This window comes from Vigna angularis, chromosome 5 (genome assembly GCF_016808095.1).
Source record: "Vigna angularis cultivar LongXiaoDou No.4 chromosome 5, ASM1680809v1, whole genome shotgun sequence".
NCBI classification, from domain to species: domain Eukaryota; kingdom Viridiplantae; phylum Streptophyta; class Magnoliopsida; order Fabales; family Fabaceae; genus Vigna; species Vigna angularis.
The window spans coordinates 8,382,950-8,405,851 of NC_068974.1; the positions used below are offsets into that span (position 1 = coordinate 8,382,950).

General features: G+C 33.8%; 3 protein-coding genes across 9 annotated transcripts in view; all 3 read right to left on the reverse strand.

Annotated features, from left to right (window-relative positions):
- Window positions 1–22,473, reverse strand: part of LOC108340379 (uncharacterized) — a 37,227-nt gene extending 14,754 nt beyond the window's left edge. For 4 of the 7 annotated variants that reach the window (XM_052877473.1, XM_052877474.1, XM_017577720.2 and 1 more), the window contains exons 1-12: window positions 22,341–22,473; window positions 22,134–22,211; window positions 5,365–8,145; window positions 4,696–5,249; window positions 3,751–4,284; window positions 2,766–3,657; window positions 2,391–2,494; window positions 1,498–1,798; window positions 1,060–1,429; window positions 685–871; window positions 523–597; window positions 243–374 (exon numbers count right to left, since the gene is read on the reverse strand). In XM_052877473.1, the coding sequence (XP_052733433.1) occupies window positions 243–374; window positions 523–597; window positions 685–871; window positions 1,060–1,429; window positions 1,498–1,798; window positions 2,391–2,494; window positions 2,766–3,657; window positions 3,751–4,284; window positions 4,696–5,249; window positions 5,365–6,769 (4,554 nt within the window). In that variant the 5' untranslated portion in view covers window positions 6,770–8,145; window positions 22,134–22,211; window positions 22,341–22,473. Of the gene's footprint in view, window positions 1–242; window positions 375–522; window positions 598–684; window positions 872–1,059; window positions 1,430–1,497; window positions 1,799–2,390; window positions 2,495–2,765; window positions 3,658–3,750; window positions 4,285–4,695; window positions 5,250–5,364; window positions 8,146–12,378; window positions 15,859–22,133; window positions 22,212–22,328 lie in introns of those variants that run through there. The other 3 variants (XM_017577724.2, XM_017577722.2, XM_017577723.2) reach the window with 3 other exon arrangements.
- LOC108339165 (probable disease resistance protein At1g61310) lies at window positions 6,904–8,112 on the reverse strand. Its single transcript, XM_017576308.1, has one exon. It carries the CDS (start codon window positions 8,110–8,112, stop codon window positions 6,904–6,906), a length of 1,209 nt encoding a protein of 402 aa, XP_017431797.1.
- On the reverse strand, window positions 10,494–11,781 carry LOC108340381 (uncharacterized). The gene has a single exon (XM_017577725.2). The coding sequence runs from the start codon at window positions 10,991–10,993 to the stop codon at window positions 10,610–10,612; it is 384 nt and encodes a 127-aa protein (XP_017433214.1). The 5' UTR covers window positions 10,994–11,781; the 3' UTR covers window positions 10,494–10,609.
- Window positions 22,474–22,902: the final 429 nt, after the last annotated feature.

Below are 22,902 nucleotides of genomic sequence, written 5' to 3' on the forward strand. Positions count from 1 at the left end.
GGCATCAAGATCTTCATACTCCAACATTGAGATATTATCATTATAGTTATTTATTTTATTAGGAGATATAATCTTTATTTAATTGAGTGTATATCTATATATATATATTTTGGTGGCCTATAAATAAAATGATGATGAGTAGGTGTAAAATGTATGAGTAACAAATATATTAAATTTAAATTCCAACCTAGAAATTTAGTACTTTTTGTTTTGGGAAATGTGAATTGCAAAAAATAACTTACATGTGGAATGGATTTACTTTGGAAAGTAACTTTTGGGTCCAACTGAGAGCTGGCGGATTCAGAAAGAATTGATGAAGCTGCCATATTGGTGTTCTTTGCTATGGTTTCCTTTACAGCAACTTGCTCAAGACTCTGCGCAAGAACAAATGATAGGTAGCTTTGGTGTAATAAGTTGCAGACTTGACTTCTTTCTATGACGTACTAACAGGCTTATTGTTGATGGCAAGTGGACATGCATATTAATTTAGAATAATTTAAGGTGTTTTTGTTTCTCATTTACCTGAGAAATTTCACCAAGTGGTTTTTTCTGGTTCATCATACACGGTTCACGAGTCTGTTGCGAGTTCACCAATGCCTAAACAAAGTAATGAACAGGTGTAAAATCACAATAGAATCAGTATTTTTATTTCATCCAATACTCAAAAAGATTTATTAAACTCACAAATTCCTCCTCTGCTTCTTTATTTCTCGGATCCACAATGCGGTCTTTAGAAACAACACCTATTTCACCTTCTTTATCAACCAAGTTAGAACCTTCTTCCAAGCTACTGTTAACATTTTGGATCTTCCACGTAGAAGTTCCTTCCCAGTCTTTATTAGGCCCATCACCTTGTTCAACAGCCTGGGACCTGTGTAACAAACTTAAATTCCTTGCCACAGAACAAAATACTCAAAAACTGATGCTATTTATCTTGTTAGAATTGCATTTACCATCAAATGTATATCTAAAGAGAAACACATACATTTTAATTGGCATCAATAAAGTCAGTAAGATTCATTCTTTACTTTACACCGTCAAGAATTTAAATAGAAATACCTCTTAGAATTTTCATCTATTTGTCTCTTAGCAATGTCCTCTCCCAGCTTATGATCCCTCGCCACAACACGTTGACGCATTTCTTCTACCCATGAACTCTCAAATCCAACTTCAATAGCTTCTTCACATAGTTTATGGAACTCTTTTTCTCTTTGAGGAATGATATTATCCCCACTTTCCTTCTGAAGGAGCAACAACATATCTGCCAAAATTTTCAACCTCCAAGCTTGAAAGCGCTCACTAAACCTCTCACAAGCATTCCAAAGATGAGGATATGTTGCTATTGCCTCCACCAGAAGAGAAATTTGTCCCTCATCCAGTTCAACAAAATGTTTATATTCTCCCAATCTTATACGGATATCTGCAGAAGCTGTGCAAAGTTTGAGAGGCTGATATGAAAATATAGGATGGAAATGACATAAAAAGAAATAAAAAAACCTGGAGAAATATCACTGTTGTTGTTCGAAACAATATCTATTCCCTCTTGTTTATCCAACAGATTCAACCCTTCTTCTATTTGGATTCCTTTACTTAACACTATTCCTGGCTTTCCTTCATTCATCTTATCATCTTGTTCAACAAGATTTGAATCTAGTGCAGGTATGTCCATGCCACTAGACTCAATGTGAGTTGCAACACCACCTTCAATGCTAATGTCTTCAACACCATTTGGCAAAGATTTTGTCTTAGCTCCCTCTGCTGCAGCTTTAATACTCTCATTTCCTATATCCCCAGTCTCCTGTGTATCACAAATTGAAAAAATATGATTGAGTGGGCCATTAGTTTTTAATGTTCATCATGTGAGAAATGAGCGATTTTTAGTGGTTTTCTTACTATCACAAAATCCATTTTTAAGTTTAGTAATTATTCCACATATATGATAAGGTATTTTACACAGAGAAGATCCCATACAAATTGAAGGTGGGCCTCTAAGTGCTAAAATACTATAGTCGGCACTGCTAGTCTCACTAACGCTACAACTTTTCCAGTAAGTGTAGTTAGTTTCATCAATACACTTTACAATTCTAAAGATAAGTTTTGTAAGGTAACTTTCATTACTATACTTCCTTCTTCTCCATATCTAGTTTACTAATATCTAGCTGATTCTTAGTTAGGTAGCATATCATGACATTATCTAATTCAAACTGCACAAATATAGAAGATTTGTAATTTGGTAGAATACTTTTCATTCGGTTTTTTAGAATGAAATGCAAATATATACAGATAAACCTCAAGCCATTTGAAAGGGAACAAGCAATGGTATTTTTTTCTGAATGAGGGAGCAGAGTCAACCATTTGAATGAGTGAACAAGCAATTGGTTGGTTCTGACCTGTGATGAACGGAACTCACTGCTACCGCTCATAGTCGAATCTTCATTCAATAATCTTATGATGCCCTCAAACTCCCATCTTTCAACTACAGTGTTTTTAAAATCTGTAACAAAAAAAAAAATATATTAGGGAATTCATGTGACAATGAAACACAAAACAAAAGGGAAAACATCCTCAACTTTCCATGATGAATCATTATATCATAAAAAAAAGTTTATGATAGGAATTTTATATCACCCAACAAAATTCTACGTTTTAAGAATCGTTTCCTTTATAACAGTGTTCTTCATAACGAAAATTACTAAAGCTTAAAATTAAAGATCTTGCAACCTTCCAATAACAGTTTATATTTAAAGATTCCATATAGTATTTACCTTCTTCATAAGGAAAATTTTCAATAAGCTTCCCAAGAGTAGTTGTTGAAGTGAAAGAGAGTTTTGGACAATTGTAGACAACACAATTCTTTAAATTCGACAAATGAGTATCTAGGTGGAAGTTTGAAAGATGCATAAATATTAGAAGTTTGATTTTTGGAAGCTCAGCTTTAGTATTTCCTATCTCGTCACAATTTCCTTGTTCACATCCAACAAGATCTTCTAGTTCAAAGGCTCCATTTATGATCAAAAGATGAAGATTGGGAAGGTCATTAGATGCAGATCCAGAGAATAATCTTTTCATCTTGTGGCAATGTCCAACATACAGCGCTTCTAGTTTTGGAAAGCATGGTTGAGGAGAAATATGATTAGACAATTTTTTATCCTCTTCAATTATTTGTTTTAATTTTTCGCATTTTCTGATCTGCAGAAGATTCAACTCTGGTAAGCATCTTAAAACATACTTCGAAAATATTACTTCTAATTTTGGACATCCAAATATTTCTAATCTTTTAAGATTTGGAAAGGTAAAAGAATTCTTTGATTCTTCTTTTTCACACCCTACAATCTGCTTCAGTTCCATGCATTCTGATATGGTTAGGCTCTTCAACTCTGGTAAGCTTCTTAAAACACAGGAAGGAAAGATTACTTCCAACTTTCCACATCCCCTTATTTTTAATGTGGTAAGATGTTGGAGAGTAAATGAATTCTTGGGACCCACCCAAATATAAGTCATTTGAGGTAGATATTCCAACGACAAATACCTTAACCTTAAACTCACTTGTTGCTCAGTCATTTCATGTCCATTAAGGAAAAAAATACATTCTAGTCCAGAACTCCATATGCCTAGAGTTTGCAAAGTGAGGAAATGGTTTAGAATCCCTTTTGGATCCTGCAGAATATTAATAAAAATTGTAAAAAATTCCAAATAGAAAATACAAAGGAAAAATAATTAATAATCATAAAAAAAAAAAGACAAGACTACCTTCGTACTTGTGATAATCGTCAAACAATTAATAGAACCATAAAAGGGATAGAAACAACTGTAACAATGAAAGTTCTTCAAAGATGGCCACGTCACAGTGAGAGTGTTGGTAGAACAAATGCTAACAAAGTTTGGTAGATCATGAAGAGAGAGTATTTCCAATGCTGAGAATTGAACATGAATCTCCTTATAATCCTTATTAGCTTCGTGATATTGGCCAAACATATATTTCAACCGGAAACATTTATACACATATAGCTCTTTTAAGTTAGGAAAGATAGCCTTCATATTCTCTTTGCCATATTCATCATCAGTGTCTATAATGTACTCAAGTCCATCACATTCCGTAATTCTCAAAATTTCCAACATCAATGATGATGCAATGGACAGTTTAAAAAGGTACCTTGCCTTATCAAAGCCTTTCAGTTCAATCTCTCTAATATTGTGTATCATAATCAAGTTCAAACCATGTGGTTGTTTTGAAAGACATTCTTCAACACTTTCAACCGGGGAAACAAAATCCAAGTTCGATATCTGCAATTTATACACCAAAATACTTCTTAAACCAAACTAAATATTATCTTAACTCTGATTATTAATGTATTCAATTTCTATCGTATTGTTCGTATAGATAAAAGTTTAAGCAAAGTCTATAATTATTTAGATTCACTTGTTTGTTAGCAAAACTTGCTTTCTGTTTAGCCTATTAAGAGAAAGTTGAAAAGAAAATAATTTTCCAAAGTTAATCTATTCCTAATAATCTATCCCAATATTTAAATATTAAAAATTTATGTTGCACCTATGGTATGAATTCAGGTCACTAGTAGCACGGCATGTAAGACCATTTATTACTTTTAGCACAACATCTTCTTCAAATTCAAATATTTAAATTAATTTTTGTAAATTCACAAAGAGAGAAACAATGTAAATGATGGTTTTTCATACCTTGATTGCAATAAAATCTCTTTTTGTAGCTTCTGAAGCATCTGTTGAACAATTTATGTTGAAAAACCCAACATATCTCCCAATATCCAATGATAGTGTTCTTAAAGACGGACATATCACATTATAACTACCAACAATTATTCTATCCCTAATATGATCAAGTTCAAGTACTTGTAAAGCAGGAAGCTCAATTTGAGTATTATTTCGACTAGAGAAGTCTTTCAAATCAGCATCCTCTTTATTTGTTATATCATTCAATTCTCCAACAAAAGAAACGGGGAATATACCCTCCAATAAGTCACATTCACTGATATGTAGCTTTTTCAAACTTTGGAAGATTGAAATATCACTCTGACAATCATGCTCATCCTCAACAATGATTTCCTCCTGATTTTTATTGACCCTTTTGTGAGTTACTATATCTTTCAAACTTTTGCACCCATGTATGTACAATTCTTCCAAAGAAGTCAAGGTCTTAGCAATAGATGCTGTAAAAATTGAGTCTAAATTCCCGCAACATGTTATCTTAAGGCTTGCAAGGTTGGATAAAGTTCCTGAAAAGCAATTATAAAACCACAATCTAAAGAGTCATATTTATAAATGAAAAAAGAAAAATGTAACTAGGCTATGCTTCACAAATTGAAGGGCTATAGAAATATGGATGCTTACCTTCCTCAAGTATTTCATCAAGTTCTTCTTTTCTATCCTGGTCTGTTAAGGGAACAATATCTGAAATTATTTGATCTAACATGTCACATTCTTTTATCTCGAGAACTTTCAATTGAGTTAAGCCTCCAACAATGTTGGCTGGGAATATATGTTTTAATTCTGGACAGCTATATACCTCTACTTCCTGAAGATTTTGGAAGACTTGTACAGGATGCCCTGTGGTGAATTCATCCTGACCTTTTCCCGTTTTGTCATCATCTGCTACTATGTGCTTCAGTTCATCACATCTTGATATTTTTAATATTTTCAATTGTACCAAACTTCGAGCAACAACATACGTGAAGAGAGAAGTCAGCCGTGGACAAACACTCAAATCCAGCTTCTCTAAGTTCTTAAAAGGCCCATTGACAGGTAGAAAACAATGCCATATAGCTTTTAGATTTTCCATGCAGTCGATTTTCAACGTATGCAAGTTGGACAAAAGAGTTGCCACCTCACTCGAGTGACTACTAGTAATAATCAAACATTCTAACTCTTCAGAATCACGTATCTCCAACGTATTCAACTCATTCAAACACCCTCCTTCAATTTGAAATATATCAGGGATGATACTTTTTGCGCCTCCGTGAATATTACTTACAAATAGATCCTTTGCATTTTTTGCCAAACCCTTCATTACCTCATTTGATACGTCAAAATAGTTGAGTAATAAAGTTCTATGATGAGAGGAAAATACTTTAAAATTACCACCATCAAAATAACGAGATCCTAATACAATTCCATACCTTTGTAGAGTTTCGGGTACACTAAACGTCTTAAAGAATTCAATATTGTCTTCACTGTTAGCATACCATTGTCCTTCAATATCTATAATGTACAACTCTTCCAAAAGCGGGATTCTCTTCACCACTTCAAAATTCTTCACTTTAATGTCGCATTCATTCAACTCTAACAATTTTAAGGTTGTTGGTGTAATTGCAACACTGGTTTTTAATTCAGGAAATGAAGGCAGTAAACAATTAAATAACGAGAGACTTTGAAGATTTTTCATACCGCCTAAAAATGAGAAGTCGCTCAATTCCCAATTGGAAATTAATAGATCTCGAAGATTTGTTAATGTATTGAAAGATACTGTTGACAATGGAGTTTTTCCATCCTCATCATTGACAAGAATCAAAACTTTGAGCACTCCCATTCTTTCGAAAATCCCATCAAGTTCTTTCATCTTTGTCCGTAAAAATAAAAACTCAAGATTTGAGCAATCCAAATCCTTTGGAAATTTCACACACCATAGATATCTGATTGAATTTTTTTCCACTATAACATCTTTTTGCTCTTCACACTTGATCATCTTATTCTCATTTTTTGCTATTATGTGGGCCACATCACGAACTAAGTCATGCATTTTGACACGTTGATAATCTGCATCCAACAACAAACAACAACTAACAAGCTTAATTTTAGCTGCAATCACTTCATTCCTTGCCTCTTCATATGAGAGAGTTTCTCCAACTACACCTACTCCTATTGCACATCTTGTTAAAGTGATTTAGCTTCTTCAGTATCCAAATTATCATAGCTCAACTGCAAGCACTTGTAGGGATCAGTCAAACCTCTTTCAATATTTATTGGCTTAGAATGCTTCAATTTATCCAATGCAACCCTCCATTCCGGCTCTTCTTTTCTCTTTAAACTACAAGCAACAGCTGCAATGGCAACCGGCAATCCTTTACATTCATTGGAAATTAATCTTCCCAGACCCTTTAAGGTATCAGGGGTGCCTTCTGATATAAATGCTTTATTTTGGAAAAGAGTCCATGCTTCTTCCTCCGTTAAAACTGGCAAGTAAATCTTTCTTTGACAATCCATTAAAGAACAAACTGAATCTGATCTAGTGGTAATGAGAATCTTGCAGCCGGGTTTAGAAGAAGGAATCCCAATACGACCAAAGTCAAGCTTCTCCCACACATCATCTAGTATTATAAAAATATTTTTCTCTTGAGTTAATCTCAAGCATAATCTTTGGGCTCTTTCCATTTCTTCAGCTTCTGGAAATTCAAACTGTATTGAACTTGCAATTTTTTTTTGGATACTTCGAACTTCCACTGTACTAGAAATAGGCACAAAAAGAACTTTGTCAAAAAGATGTTCTGCTTCAACGAACTTCCTGGTTTCCATTGCTAATGTAGTTTTACCACAACCTCCCATCCCATACAACCCAATCATGGAAACATCTTTATTTTTCACTGCATCCAATAGTTGCTCATATGCCGATTGTCTACTCTCAAAATTCATGCATTTTTCCAAAAGAATATCAAGGGTGTTTGAAGGAAGCGTAGTGATCCGGTCAAATGGCACGTATTTTTTACCACTTTCAATGAACTTTTCGAGGTCCATAGTTTTATTTGCTAACTTTTTTCCAATATGGTATCGCCAAATCCAATTTGGGCAGTGCCCAAAGCAACAATGATTTTTTGTTTTTGCCTCTTTCAGCAACTGATTCACATTGTGTACATCATCGTTAGCATCTTCCAGCCACTTGTCCACAATTTCACTAGGTTTTTTCGTTTGTTTCTTGCTCTGCGCAACAAATTTTTGGACACTATCCCTCGTTATAATCAAATCGCTCTCTTCTTGTTCGAGCCTTTTGACGAAATTGTTAAAGCAACAAGGATAACGTAATTGATTTAATGCTCCACATACTAAATCTCTTGAAAGAGAAGATGCGAAACCCAAGAGACACTCCATCAATTTAGTCCAACATGTACAACTTTCTTAAACCTGAACAAGAAAAGATAAACACACTTATAGTAAGTGTTGCAATTATATTTAAATGTATTAGATAACAAAATGATTTTAAAATCATTTATTACATCTTCCAGTACATCACTTTTATAGTAAAATTATATAAAAAGGTTATCAAGTTATGTGTAGTAATTAAATTTAATGTTTTCTATCCTAAATAGTGAATTATGGTATACAAAATAAAAAAATCTAATACTTTAATCATTGGTTTTAAAAATTTAAGTGTGATAAGAGTTTTTAAATATTTTTTTGGTCACATTGATAATTTTGTCGGAACATTTTCTCAAAATAATTTTTTGTAGTTGTTGTACACTCGCTCCAAACAAAAAAATAAATAAACAAAAAATAAATCATGTTCAAACATACAAGTAACTAGTGCAGTCAACGGAAATGGTTATTTTCGTTTATAGGCAGCGGTTTCGCAACCGAGACATATACAAGCGAGGTAAAAAGGATAAACTTTTTGTCTCGGTTCTAAACCGAGTAAAAAGAGTTCAGATTTTGCCTCGGTTCACAGACAACCGAGGCAGTGGAGTGTTTTTAAATTTTTTTAATCTCAATTGAGATCACTTGTTCAAAGCACTCTCGGTATTGAAGACCGGACAGGCGTTGCTCAAAGAGGATGGACGTTGCTCAAAGCACTCCAAGTTGAAGATCGGACAGACATTGCTCAAGGCGGACGGACGTTGCTCGAAGCGGACGGACGTTGCTCAAAGCACTCCAGGTTGTATTGCTCGTTCTCCCTCCTCCTTCTCCAAGCCATGGGGGCAGGTTCTTGTCAAAGACACTTCGACGCTCAAGTTAGTAATGTAGTTGGCACAACAAGTAATGCATATATTGTGCATCGTGTCCTCAAAGTCATACCTAGGACCTTTATTTATACTAGTTAGTGATGGGTCTTTACCTTTCGCTGGTCTAATGACGACTCAATCACACCTTAATCTGCATTAAAGGCTTAATGAGTCATTACTAGTGGGCATGACCTAGGTGGACGACCATGGGAGGACGAAAGACGACTTGGGAGGTCGTCCTGGGAGGATGGCCATGGGAGGACCGTACGAGAGGATGGCCGTGTGGTAGGATCGTACGGTCATGTGGGAGGACCGTACGATACACAAGTCCCCCAAGCCCGAGCATGATGTTATTCTGCAAAGGGGGTTTTGTACATGACCTTCTTGATACGGACGAATTTTTCGGTTGGTTTTTGTTTCTATCCTCTCTGTTCGTTGATCACAATGGGTGGTTGGAAAAATGGGTCTTACCTTTGTTTCTATATACGCTATTGATCCTTCAATTAGACCGGCTGGAATTCCTTTGGTGAAGATCCACGGTAGCCGACCTTCGGTGAGGCCGACTGAGATTTCTTTGGTGAAGATCCATGGTAGGTGACCTTTGGTGAGGCCGGCTGGGATTCCTTTGGTGAAGATCCACGGGGGTCGACCTTCGGTGAGGCCGGCCGGGATTCCATTGGTGAAGATCCACGGTTGTCGACCTTCAATGAGGCCGGTCGGGATTCCTTTGGTGAAGATCCACGGTTGTCGACCTTCAGTGAGGCCAGTCGGGATTCCTTTGGTGAAGATCCACGGTCGCCGACCTTCAGTGTGGTCGGTCGGGATTCCTTTGGTGAAGATCCACGGGTGTCAACCTTCAGTGAGGCCTGCTGGGATTCTTTTGATGAAGATCCACGGTCGCCAACCTTCAGTGAGGCCAGCCGGGATTCCTTAAGAAATGGTCGAACGGTTGTGGCCAAACACTAGAGGTCAAATTTAGCTAAGAGGTTGAGGTTGAATACGTACCTGTGAGGCCATGGGAGGCCGAGAGGTTGAGGCTAAGGTATGGTCAAACGATGGAGGCTGAACACTTCAGACCAAATTTGGCTAAGTACCTAAGGCCGAATGGCCAAACAATTGAGGCCGAATGGCCAAACAATTGAGGTCAAATGGCCAAACAATTGAGGCTGAATGGCCAAATGGTTGAGGCCGAATGCCCGAACAGTTGAGGCCAAATGATCGAATTGTTCAGGCCAAATTTGGCTAAGAGATTGAGGCCGAATGGACAAACAGTTGAGGTTGGATGACCGAATTTTTGAGGCCGAATGGTCGGTACCTATGAGTTCTCATTGTTCAATGGAAAGTATGAAACCACAAACTTAACAAATAAAGTACATATAAACAAAACCTATGATTGTGCTGGAAAAAAAGAAGGAAAGAAAACATGAATGACAGAAGGAAGAAAATAGACAGAAACACAGTTTTGAGACTAAGTAGTAACAAAAATAAAACAATATGTGCAATATATCTATTTCCTTGTCCTAATTTCCAACATGTCTTTGTAATACACGATAAAAGACTACACGTAGTAACTGATGAATCATGAAATGAAAACATTTTTTTGTGTGTTTTTTTCCTCAATTGTGGTGAGTGGATGAACAATGGCGCTACTACCAGAAACAAGAGGAAGAGTCGATTTTGCGGTTGTGGGCATTGAGAAGGTGTGAAAACCTTCTCCTACGATAATAGAAGCCGCATTTTATTCTGATTCTTGAAACCACCAACCTCCTGAGTTTCTTAGCAGATCGCAGCCTTAGCCACAAAACCTTCTTGACACGAACCAAAGAGCCTTTCACACTCTCTTCCAGACTCTTATTTTGACAGAATCGATAGCTTCTCAAGAATAGTTGACTCTTCTCCATCATAGTATAGTTGTGCTCAGCGTCAGGGTAGTAATGCCCGAAAGACTCACTCTGAAATAACGGGTTCGGACTAACACTACCCATCAGTGCGTTTTCACTACCTTTCCTCTGATTATCACGAATCAGTATCATGGTGGCACCCAAACTCCAACCTACACTAACAACCCAGATTTTCAACCACAATCATCATCATCCACCCCAAGACCTTTCCCAGTGAGCAATCAAAAGTCGTAGAGAAAACTAAGAAGCAGAACCCCAATTCGAGAGGCGAATCCAAACTGCAAACACTATCCATTTCGTCATCCACCTGCAGAGAAACAAAACCAAAAACCCAAGGAAGAGAAACGCAGATCTAGCGCTTAACCACCACCATGCCGTCGCGTCCTCGTTGAGCCATGAGAAAAGAGTTTCCTCCCGATCTCGCGAAACTCCGCCAAGCCCAACGAAAATGAAAGGAAGAACGCCTCCCTAAGTCGTGCCATTGCTGCTCCACCGACTACGCCCTAGCCACACCGTTGCTGCACTCTCGCTGCTCTCTCACTGCACCTTCGCGAGCTCTCACTACCATCGCAGCATCGTCGTTGCTCTCTCGCCGCACCATCGCATACTCTCACTGCCATCGCAGCATTGTCGAGAAATAGAGAAGAGTAGAGGTGCTAGGTTTTCTTGACTTGAATGAGGCATTTAGGGAAAAATTTCCTCTTTCACTTATTAGAAAGGCTTATATGTCTCGATTCATCCTACCAACCGAGACAGTATCTTTGTCATTGAGTGAAAGGTCTAATTAGTGTAGTATCTGTGGGGTTTATGCCTCAGTTCACCCTGCCAAATGAGGCAGTATTCTCTTTAGACATCGGTTGCTTGACAACCAAGACATATAGTATTCTAAAAATTACGAAACTGTCATCGCGTTTTGATACACTTCGGTTTTTCTAGAACTGAAGCGTAATGTGCGAGTTAAAAATGCGATTTTTTACTAGTGTACGTAGATGAGAAGATTTGTTAAATAGAAAAAAAAATTGTACCACTACAAAATATATTTAACCAAAGCTTAAACTAAAACATGCATTATATACAAAATTAACATTATACTTTTCTTTTGTAAGTTTAATTTTTTTATATTTATTTAAATTCATATCAACACTTTTAGATTATATCAATTTTAGATAAAATTTAAAAATAAAAAAAAAACAAAAATGCACAATTTCTTAAAATGTTCATTGTGTAAAGATATAATAAATAACACAACAAATTATCTGAACTACTTAGTAACCGAGTAAATAAGAAATATAAATAGAAAAATATAATATTTGACCGAGTATATTATACTAGCCGAGTACAAAGAAATTAAAACAGAAATTGTGCCACAACTGAAAACAAAAACTGATAACGTATAGTAACAGAAAAAATCAGAAGAAACTTAAACTTAAACGTAATTGTAATTAAACTCCTAAAATTTAAATTTATTCTAACAAAACTTTCTTATAAAATTAATTTTTTCGTCCTTCATCCCTCACCTGGCATATTCCTTTATCGTGGATGTTTTGTTTTTCATCTTGGTCGAATTCTCCAATGTTTTGGTCGACTTTCCAATGACTTTCGCCAACTTGTTCTTCAACTTGATCATCTTCTTATTAATCATGACTAGCTTCTCATTAATTGGATTCCTCTATACATCTTCGTCTTTATCTTTCCTAAGGCAACTATCTCCACACTTGTTGCACATCATTCCTCCTCCAATACACACTTTGTTCTCATTCATCACTTCCCAATCGTGTTTATTGCTTTTGAAATTCGGCTTGTCAACAGGGACTTCACCATGATGGCGGTTCTCCTTGCTAACATTAGCAAACTCCTCTTCTAAATTTCTTGGTGTCAATTACCTCCATATCCGGTTTTCCATGCTGAGATTCTTCATTGTTTCTTCAAGCATCCAATTGAGCTTTTCTAGACATTGACTCTCCTCATCTTTTTCTTTGAGTTTCTTCTCCACAACCTCTTGTATCACCTCGATCTTTTCTCTACTCGTCATGTCATCACTTTGTAAATTATCAAGCTTTGCTATCAACTTCTAGAACTTCTCCTTCTTCACCATGTTAAATTCTTTGCCCAATAAGTTAACTAAGTTGATCTCATTCTTATTCGAAGTAACCTCATGATCGTTCAAGCTGACCTCATCCAGCACAAGGCTCTCCACTTCCTCCTTGACCTTTAACTCATGATCAACAAAGTTAACCTCATCCATCACTAAGCTCTGCATGTCTCTTTTTGGGCTATCTAAGATCTCCACACTTTTTGCCAAGCTTTCTAGGCTATCCAAGCATCCCATTAAGTTGATCGAGCTTGTCTCATGCCCCACCGAGCTCCCTATATTCTCCTCTGAGCTATGTAGAAGCATCACCAAGCTAATCGAGTCGGTCTCACGTCCTATCGAGCTACTTGGTCTCCACACAGAGATATCCGAGCTTTCCGCCTACTCTACTGGGCTAACCAAGCTCTCTAGTTACTAGTCCAAGCTCTTCACCGCGGTCTCTACTAACTTATCCACTAAGCCCTTTATACAGTCTTCTTAGCGCTCTACCGAGCTCTCAAATGAATTCACCACCGAGCCCTCCAACGAGCTAACATTGTGCTCTTCCAAGTTGACGACATGCTCCACCAAGCTCCTCATCAGACCCTCCATCGAGCTTTGCGCTGAGCCTTTAACCGATCTCTCTACCGAGCTCTATGTCGAGCTCTTCGTCGAGCTCTCTATGTGATCTTTCAAGCTTTGCACCAAGTTCTTCAGAATACTCTCCATTGAGATCTACATCATGCTTTTCATCGAGTTCTCCACCGAGCTCGAGCTCTTCACTAAACTGTCACGGCCACGGGTTGTGTGAACTTTCCATAAGTTCTTTTGAGCTTTCATTAAACCTCTCTAGGCTACTCTATTGTCTGGCCAACCTATCCATGATACTCAACTGCCTTGCCGAGTTCACATGTCTACTCGGCATTTTTGTCCAGTTTTTCTTACCATTTAGTAAATTTGTCGATCTCTCCTTTCTACTCGACAATGTTCTTGAGCTTTCCTTACTGTTTGGAAAAGTTATTGAATTGTCCTTATACTTGGCACTTGATCTCCAATTCAACATAACTCATCTTCTGATCTCCTTGACATCATATAACTCGGCATCCGGTTTCCTTGTCATGACCTAACCCAAACGCAGCTCGACATTTGATCTTTAGCTTAATAGCTCAGCATCTAAGCTCCTTAACAGCATCAAAATCATTTCTCTCAGCCTTTACAATGTAACCAGCCACGCCAGTTAACCCGATCTACTCTCTATTGCCTTCAATATCACCTCGACCTTTTCTACTACAATGTTAGCTTTGAGTGTTTTGAGCTCCTCCCTTCAGGTTTGCTTGAAGTACTCAATCAAGTGGCTTATAGTTCTTCCTTCTATACTGCTCGTGTGCCTCCATAGGCCCAACAAGCTCTCCAACAGAGAGTATTGACAAATCCTTAGACTCCTCTAGGGTGCAAACGATATTCTTAAATTCATTTGTCAATGACCTCGGAATCTTCTCCACAATTCGGTAGATAAGCAACGATTCTCCATTTTTGCGGAGTCAATTTGACACGATCTCCACCGAGTTAGGTACTCGGGTACACATTCTCTCTCTTCCATTCTCAAGTTTTCAAACTTGCATTTGAGAGTTTGAAGTCAGACTTTCTTAACATGGTCAACCCCTCTATATCCTTCTCTAATCTTCTGTGCTCTGTACACATACAAAATTGATTTGTCCTTTACTCTCATTTTTCTCATCGGATTTTTCTCAATGCAACAATATATGCAAATGTTTGCTCTTCTTTCTCTGTTGGTTCTTGGTACTCATTTTCTACTACATCACACAGGTTTAGGAATCTAAAAAGAGTCTTCATCTGACTCCAATTATCATCATTAATTTTCTTCATCAATTGTGGCACAAACATACCATTTACAAGATTGGCCATGTCACTCTCTCTTTCTCAAACACACGCTTTCTCTCTTTTCTTCTCAAACACTTTTTTTCTCATTTAGACACTCAAGAGAGAACTCTGATTCCAATTTGTAAAGAAAAATGACACAACAAATGATATGAATCACTTCCTCTATATTCATTTACTTGTACAAACCATTCAATAGTCGTGGCTCAGTAACCGAGTACATTGGAAATATAAATAGAAAAATATAATTCTTGACCAAGTATATTATACCGGTCAGGTACAAAGAAATTAAAACAAGTATATTATACTGGTTGGGTACAGAGAAATAAAAACAAAAACTATGCGACAATTGAAAACAAAAACCAACAATGTATAACAACAGAAAAAAAAAAACAGAAACTAGAAACTTAAACATAAACGTAATTGCATATAAACATCTAAAATTTAAATTTATTCTAACAAATTATGATAGAAGATCGTAGGAATTAAGTGATTATATGCAAGATCCAATTCGTGACTTGATGAGTAACAAGAGTTTTACACGTTACACCGAAAATCACTTTATAAATAATTCGTTATACAAAACTATACTTTCAAGTCTTCAACGTACTTGTATTAATTCATTATAATTAAATATATTAATTTACTATTTTCCTCACTTAAATTGTTAAGATCAATTTTATCATATACTCTCTCTTCAAAAAGATTCCGTTATTATAACTTTGCTTTCTTATCTCTAATTTAATTTTCAATTTTTTATTTTAAACACAAAATCTCCACTTTAATTCCTTATTTCTTTTATAAGACTAAAGTAATTTTTTCAATAGCTTTCCGTATCAATTTGGAAATTTTGAGTGAGGTGACATTTTCCACAAATTCCCATATGTCATCAAGACAAAATTATTAGGCTAAACTAACAATATATCATTAAATTGACTAAATTAGTATGTTAAGTTATTAAAAGTTTCTTCTTGATTTGATCGAAAAGCTTTAAAAAGTCAAAGTAAAACTTTTAAACTCTAGAATCAAAATAAAATATGGATGATGGATCAAAACTTTTTAGTAAAAAATTATCATCATTAATTAGGACAGAAGGGTTACATTTTAACTAAATAAAATGTGACAAACAAAGAAGGTTAAAAGAGAAATTATTGGTCCAATATACAATAGCTTAGTAACACTCATATTTAAAAGTCTTTTTTAATATTCTGACTTAAGACTAAAGGGTTATGTAAAGGTGTCAAGGGGAATCAACTTAATTCACATGAATTGGCTTGTCATATGTTGAGTTAAAAAGAGTTAGTTCAACTTAATTTGATTTTTTATGACCTAGAAATTTTATAGCCATATTTTATCCATCAGAAGTTGGTGGATTAAGTAGATGACTTAATTAAAGAGGTTGCTCTTTCAATTTATTTTATGTATTTATCACAATAGAATCAAAGTTTATTCAATATAAGAACAAGGCAGATGGTATCCTCCATTTCAAGAATAGGGTATGCGTTCTGACAAAGTTAGATTTGAGAAAGACAATTCTAGAGGAAGGACATAAGAGTCATCTTAGCATAGATCCAAGTATGACTAAGATGTATAAGGATTAAAGAAATCATTCTAATAAAGTGGGCTGAAGAAAGATGTAGTTGAGTTTGTATTGTCACGCTTGGTTTGTCAAAAAGCAAAGATTGAACACCAAGGACCAAGAGGAATGTTATAGTAGTTAGAAATTCCTTAGTGGAAGTAAGACAGTATATCAATAGACTTTGTAACTCATCTTCCAAGGTCGACAAAGGTCATGACTCCGTTTAGGTGGTTGTGGATAGATTGACGAAGTGTGTGCACTTCTTTCAAGTCAATAAAGGATGTGAATGGATAAGTTGGCAAGCTTTATATTAGAGAGATTGTAAGATTACATAGGGTGCCAACGAGCAATATTTTAAATCGTGATCCAAGGTTCAAATGACGTTTTTGGAAGATGTTACAGGAGGCTTTAGGTATGTAGTTAAGGATGAGCTCAACTTATCATCCATAGACATATGGACAGTCTAAGAGGATTATTCAGTCTTTGAAGGATTTGTTGAGAACATGTGTTTTTTATCATCTTGGAAGTTGGAATGAGATCTTATCGTTGATATAGTTCACCTACAATAATAGTTATCATTCTAGCATTGGAATGACATTGTATGAAGCCTTGTATGGAAGAAGATGTTGAAAACCTTTGTGTTGGTATAAAGATGGTGAAGCGGTTACAATGGGTCCTGAGTTGTTAAAACAAACTATGGAGAAGATTAACCTAATCCAAGATCATATGCAAGCAACTTAGAGTAGACAAAAATCTTATGTTAACAAGAGAAGAATACCTCTTGAGTTTGAAATAGGAGATCATGTGTTTCTTTGGGTAACGCCAACAACGGGAATTGGGAGAGCTATCAAGTCAAAGAAGTTGTTTCCTAAGTTTCTCGAACCTTTTCAAATCAATAGAAGGATTGGATCGGTAGCGTATGAGATAACTTTACCGCCACAATTGACAAATCTACACAATGTGTTCCATGTGTCTCAATTAAGAAAGTATGAATCGAGTCTAGAGCACGTGCTTGAAGTAGACGACATTCAAATTAGAGAAGATTTATCACTGGATGTTAGAGTTGTACGAATTTTGACAATCAGACCAAATGACTTTGAGGGAAGGATATTAATACGGTTAAGGTATTATGGACGAAAAAAGTCAAGAGGTTCCTAGGAATAGGAAGAAGATGTGCGGAAAGCCTTCCCATATCTATTTTCTTGATAGCCAACAATTTTCGAGGATGAAATTTTTTTTTAATGGGAAGAATATACAATCCATGGATTTTTACATGGGAAAAGTGTAGATTTAGTGTCTAGGCGAGTGTTTTCCAATAGTTGGACGAGTGACTCGTATTTGGGAGAGACAAGTGGACCAAAAAGGAATCTCACAGCTTTGAATACCCTTTTCACTCGCTTGGCGGCGAGCAAAATAGGTAGTTGGGCGAGTAGCCTCGTTTCTTAAAAAAGCCAAATTCCCTCTAAAAAAGCACCTAACATCCTGGAAAGTTGCCTCTCACTAGCCGAGCAAAGCCACTTGGTTGGCGAGCAATGCAGTCTCGCTGGGCGAGCTGCTTTTCGTTGGGCGAGCTGCTTTGTCATTTAGAATGATGTAGTTGGTCTTTTTACATGAGAGTGAGGCAGAGGAGGGATCTCAAGTTGAAGCTGGTTAGTAGAGAAGATCTGAGGGGAGATCTTGGCATCAGAGAAGGTCTAAGGCGGGATCTTTGAGTATGTAGAGTGGGCTAAGTTCTGGAAGGGCGACTAGATGGTGTTTTCGATCAAGAGCATGAGGAGAAAACGATAAGGGGAGTTATCCTTAATCTTTGGATTATTGTGTGTTACTCTAATTATGTTTATGTGTATGTTGATATGAGTAAACCACTAAATGTTTTAATTACGTTGATGAATCAAGAAAGGTAAATCATTAGTGTTATTTTCTTTGTTCTATGTTCGACTCTGAAAGGATGATGGGTGAAATGCTTGGTAGTGGTACTCGTTTGTTTTATTTGATTCGTGATGAAATGATATTTGAGTTTTGATTTTGAACCATGAAAAAGTCTGTAGTGAAGTCTGCACTTGGAATATCTTTCTTTGTCATTAAGTAAACTATAATTAGGGATGACAAAAAAATTCACACTTACGAATATCTGTGGATAAAATCCATGACGGATAATTAGTATTTGTGGATATTTACTACCCGCGGGTTGCAGGTAGAGGATATTTTAATACCCGCTTATAAACGGGTTCGGTGGGGTATTATACTATCCGACCCGTGGATACCCATTATTAGAGGTGTCATTTGAGCCCCTGGCCCATGGGTTGACCCTGACCCCTTCTAAAATCAAGCCCCAATTTTCTAGCCCACTTAATAGGAGGCTTTTTAAAAGCCCCAACCCCTAAAGCCCCACATAAAGTGGGCTGGGGTAGGGTTAGGATGGGGCTAGGCCCCAAACTAAATTAATTCATTTTTAATGTTTTTTTAGTTATTTCTTTTATTTACTTTACAAGTTCAATAATTTCCAAAATTTACATGATATTTAATATCTTTTTAATTAAATATAAATGTATAAATATTGATTTTATAAAAAATTATTTAAAATAATTTTTTAATTATAAGTATATTTTAAATATATAATTTTATTATTTTGGAAAGTTAAAAAAGAAAAATTTTATTATTATTTTTATTTAAAAGAAAATGAAAAAAAATTTCAAAAAAGAAATTATAAAAGTAACACAGTTGAAAATTCCATTTTTCAATAATCGAATTTTGATATCTATATAAATATTTGAAATATTAATTATGGATAGATTTTAAATTCAAATATACTGATTGGATGAAATTTTAATATCGGTGTAAAATTTTTATTTTTTATAGTTTGTCATATAAAATTCTTTTGTTGAATGTTTTGTATAGATATATATACATTAAAAAATTAAACCACAAACTTTATAAAGTTTAAAATTAATTTCACGTAATAAAAGAACTAACTTTTTAGTGAAAATTCTTGTTAGGCAAAATTGTTGTAAATATCATATATGTTAGTATACAAGATCTAGATGTAATCCTAGTGGTTATAAAATCAGATTTTTTTTCTAACCTTTTAGATTAAATTAATATTTTAAAATCAGACTTATCTTTATCCAACAAAGATCGATTTTATTGAATTATTTATCATAATTGAACCGATTGTAATAAAAAATAATTAAATAATAGATACAATATTTTTAAATAAATACATGTTATAATTTATAATACTAAAATTAAAATTATTATTGTATTTAATTATTAACATATAAAATAAATAAAAATTATAATAATTATAATAATAAATAAATTACAAATGTCTCTTAATAAAAACTAATAAAAAAGACAAATGAATATAATATAAAATATATGAAAAAGACATAAAAATATATAAATTGATGTAAATGACTAAATTATACGTTTTATAAATTTTTTTTAAAAGAATTATATAACTTTATAAATAGTAAATATTTATTTTATTAAATTTGGAAAATTAAAAAAGTTAAAAAGTTATTAAGTCAAAATTTTAACATGTTCACACCAATTAAAAATAATGTAATTTTGATCACAAATCTTAATTGAATGATATTGATTTAAACTAGTCACAAAATAGATTATCATCTATAAATAAATTCGTTAGTTCATCAAAATTTTACAAATTAAATTAAACTTTTTAACTTGTAAACCTATTTTATGTGGATATCTCTAAACCGTCAAATTTACAAACCAAAATTAAGAAACCAAAATTAAGATAAAAAAATTATCAAAACAAAATTTGGAAATTAAGGAATAATTGTATAAAAGCATTATTATTAAACTAATTAATATAGAAACAGTTATGAAGTAGAAAATTAATTTTATTGGTAAAAAAATATAATTACACATGAATCAATTATGGTTATAAGTTATTACTAACAAAAATAAAATGAAAGCTGGATAAAAAATACACATGATTTGTGATTACTTGTATGATGATATTATGTTTCTAGACGTTAAATTTTGTAAAAAGGAAAGCCCATGGGCTGGCCCTGGCCTATAGGGCTTTAGGGGTTTTTAGCCCTATGGGCTTTTTTAATAAAGAGTTTTTTTGGCCCTGTGAGCTTTTTTGGCCCCAACCCACATGGGCTAGGGTCAAATCTTATTAAAGGGGCTCGTTTGACAGCTCTACCCGTTATCCACAAAAAATAAAAATAATAATTTAATTTATATTTAATTTAATTTAAAATAAAACTGATTTATATTTTTTTAGATTAAATTTAATTAAAATTAAAATTTTAGTTAATATTTTATTTCATTTATATTAAAATTTATATATTTTTCTGTAATTTTATTTTAAAAATGTATAAAATATATATTTTTTAATATTTGCGGATACCTGCGAATTGTAAAATATTCGTGGATTTTTTTGAAACGGATATTCACACGGATAACGGGTCGAGTTATGGGTAGAATTTTCATTTTCAAATTGAGTTGCTGATAGGTACTATCCTACTCGATCCAACCTGTTGTCATCCTTAATTATAATTTAGGTTTTCTCAAATTAAACTGAGAGCGAATTCCTTTTAAAATTTTACACAAATTTTCCATTTGTATATGAAATATCACTTTTTTTTTTACATTATCTGAAGTTAGTGAATGTAAGCATAATTTGAGAAAGCATATTGCATTTTACTCATCCATTTATTATTCAGATGATGTTAATTGCATGTCATTTTAATAAAAGCTTCCGATGTTAAAAATGTTCATCTTCTACATATATGATGCATAATTGATAATGGGATGTAAAATAAAAATCATGTTTCTAATATAATACTATTCAAACAACTCGCAAAAGGAAATTGTAATTTGATAGTTATTTTTAAAAAAATAGAACTCGTCAATTTTATCTTCCTAATTGATAATAAATCATGTGATTAGTATGTTAATCCAAAAAAAAATTATTAAATACCGTAGTAAAATTATTTTAAGAGGCGTATTCTTTTACACTTAATTAATATATTTTTAAGATAAACAATTGAAACAACAGCGAATAGGCGTACGTGTGTTTCTTTTTATTTTATGATGATAAAAATAAAAAATTAATTTTTATAATTAAATTTATAAAATTATATTCATAAAAAGTAATTACGAAATAAATATTTTTTATAATTTTATTATTATAAAATGGTTAAAAAATTATTCTCTTTAATCTTAATCATACTAATGATATATGTAATGAGTATAATAATTTACACTAGATAATTAATAAGTTATTTTACTAATTATTATTACTCTTCGTCCCATAAAAAATACAATTTAGTTATTTATTTAAATTTAAATTTACTAATTATTATTTAGTTATTGATTTATTTATTTTTAATATATATTGGATTTGTGGTCTTGAGTGTACTTTGAAGATTAAAAATGTATAAAATGATATCGTTGTTGACCTGGTAGAGATGATAGTGGATTTTTAAAAATCTTCCATAACCATTTCTAAGTTTATACATGCATTTGGTCTGATTATAGGTTTTTTAAGTGAGGTATACGATGAAGAATAAAACAAAAGATTAAATTGAGGAGTTTCGTACAAAAAAGACAGTATGTGAAGCAAAGAAAAAGTGAAAAATGAATAAGATGCAGTTGTTAGTGTTTTGGTGAATAAGAAGAAGCAGATGGCCTCAGACTAATATCTAAGTAATTTGGAAGTGTAAAATGATAAAAGATTACTTTACCTTCTTTAACTAATAGGCAGAGAGAATTGAGAATTGGCTAGAACCAAGCAAGTTGTGATCCATTATTTCAAAGAGACTCTGAAACGTTAAGTTAGTGTAAATACAGACATAAACACAAACACATAATCTGCAACTTCCATTGAAAAGGAAACAATTATAATTTCAAATCAGAGCAGAACTAGAAGTTAACTTTACACTGATCGATACCTCCAGAGAGATGAATGTACTCCGTTGCTTGAATCAATATGCTATAAAATGCTCACTCTCACTACTGTTGCAAGAGATAAGAATGAAAGCACATCCTTTTCTAACCACAATTTCTCTTCATCCTATTCACCTATTATTATTATTATTATTATTATTATTATTATTATTATTATTAATACTTATTCTGCCTGATTGAGGGAGACTATGACTACCGTCTTTGAGAAGTCTTCGTCGTTTATTTATTATTGTTATGTGGTGGGTGCTATTAGAATTCAGAACTATCTACAGATTTAACTTTTGTAAATTTATCTTTCTTGCAAAATTTGTGAGTTGAACGAATTAATTTGCATCTAGAAATTTAGGTTCTGTGGTTACATGTAACCTGTAAAGGCAAATTACTGGGTAAAGACTAATTACTGGGATCAGTCTATTTACAGTTAAAAAAATTCAGGTTTAATTAAATTTTGAATTTATGATAAATTTAATAACTCTAAAATATATTTGTATTATTTATTGAATACCTAATAAAATTATATATTTTAAGTTTATTGTTTAATTTTTC

Bases quoted from the DNA above. Each gene is read 5' to 3' on its own strand.
- LOC108339165 (XM_017576308.1), bottom strand. From the start codon at position 8,112: ATGGAGTGTCTCTTGGGTTTCGCATCTTCTCTTTCAAGAGATTTAGTA.
- LOC108340381 (XM_017577725.2), bottom strand. From the start codon at position 10,993: ATGATACTGATTCGTGATAATCAGAGGAAAGGTAGTGAAAACGCACTG.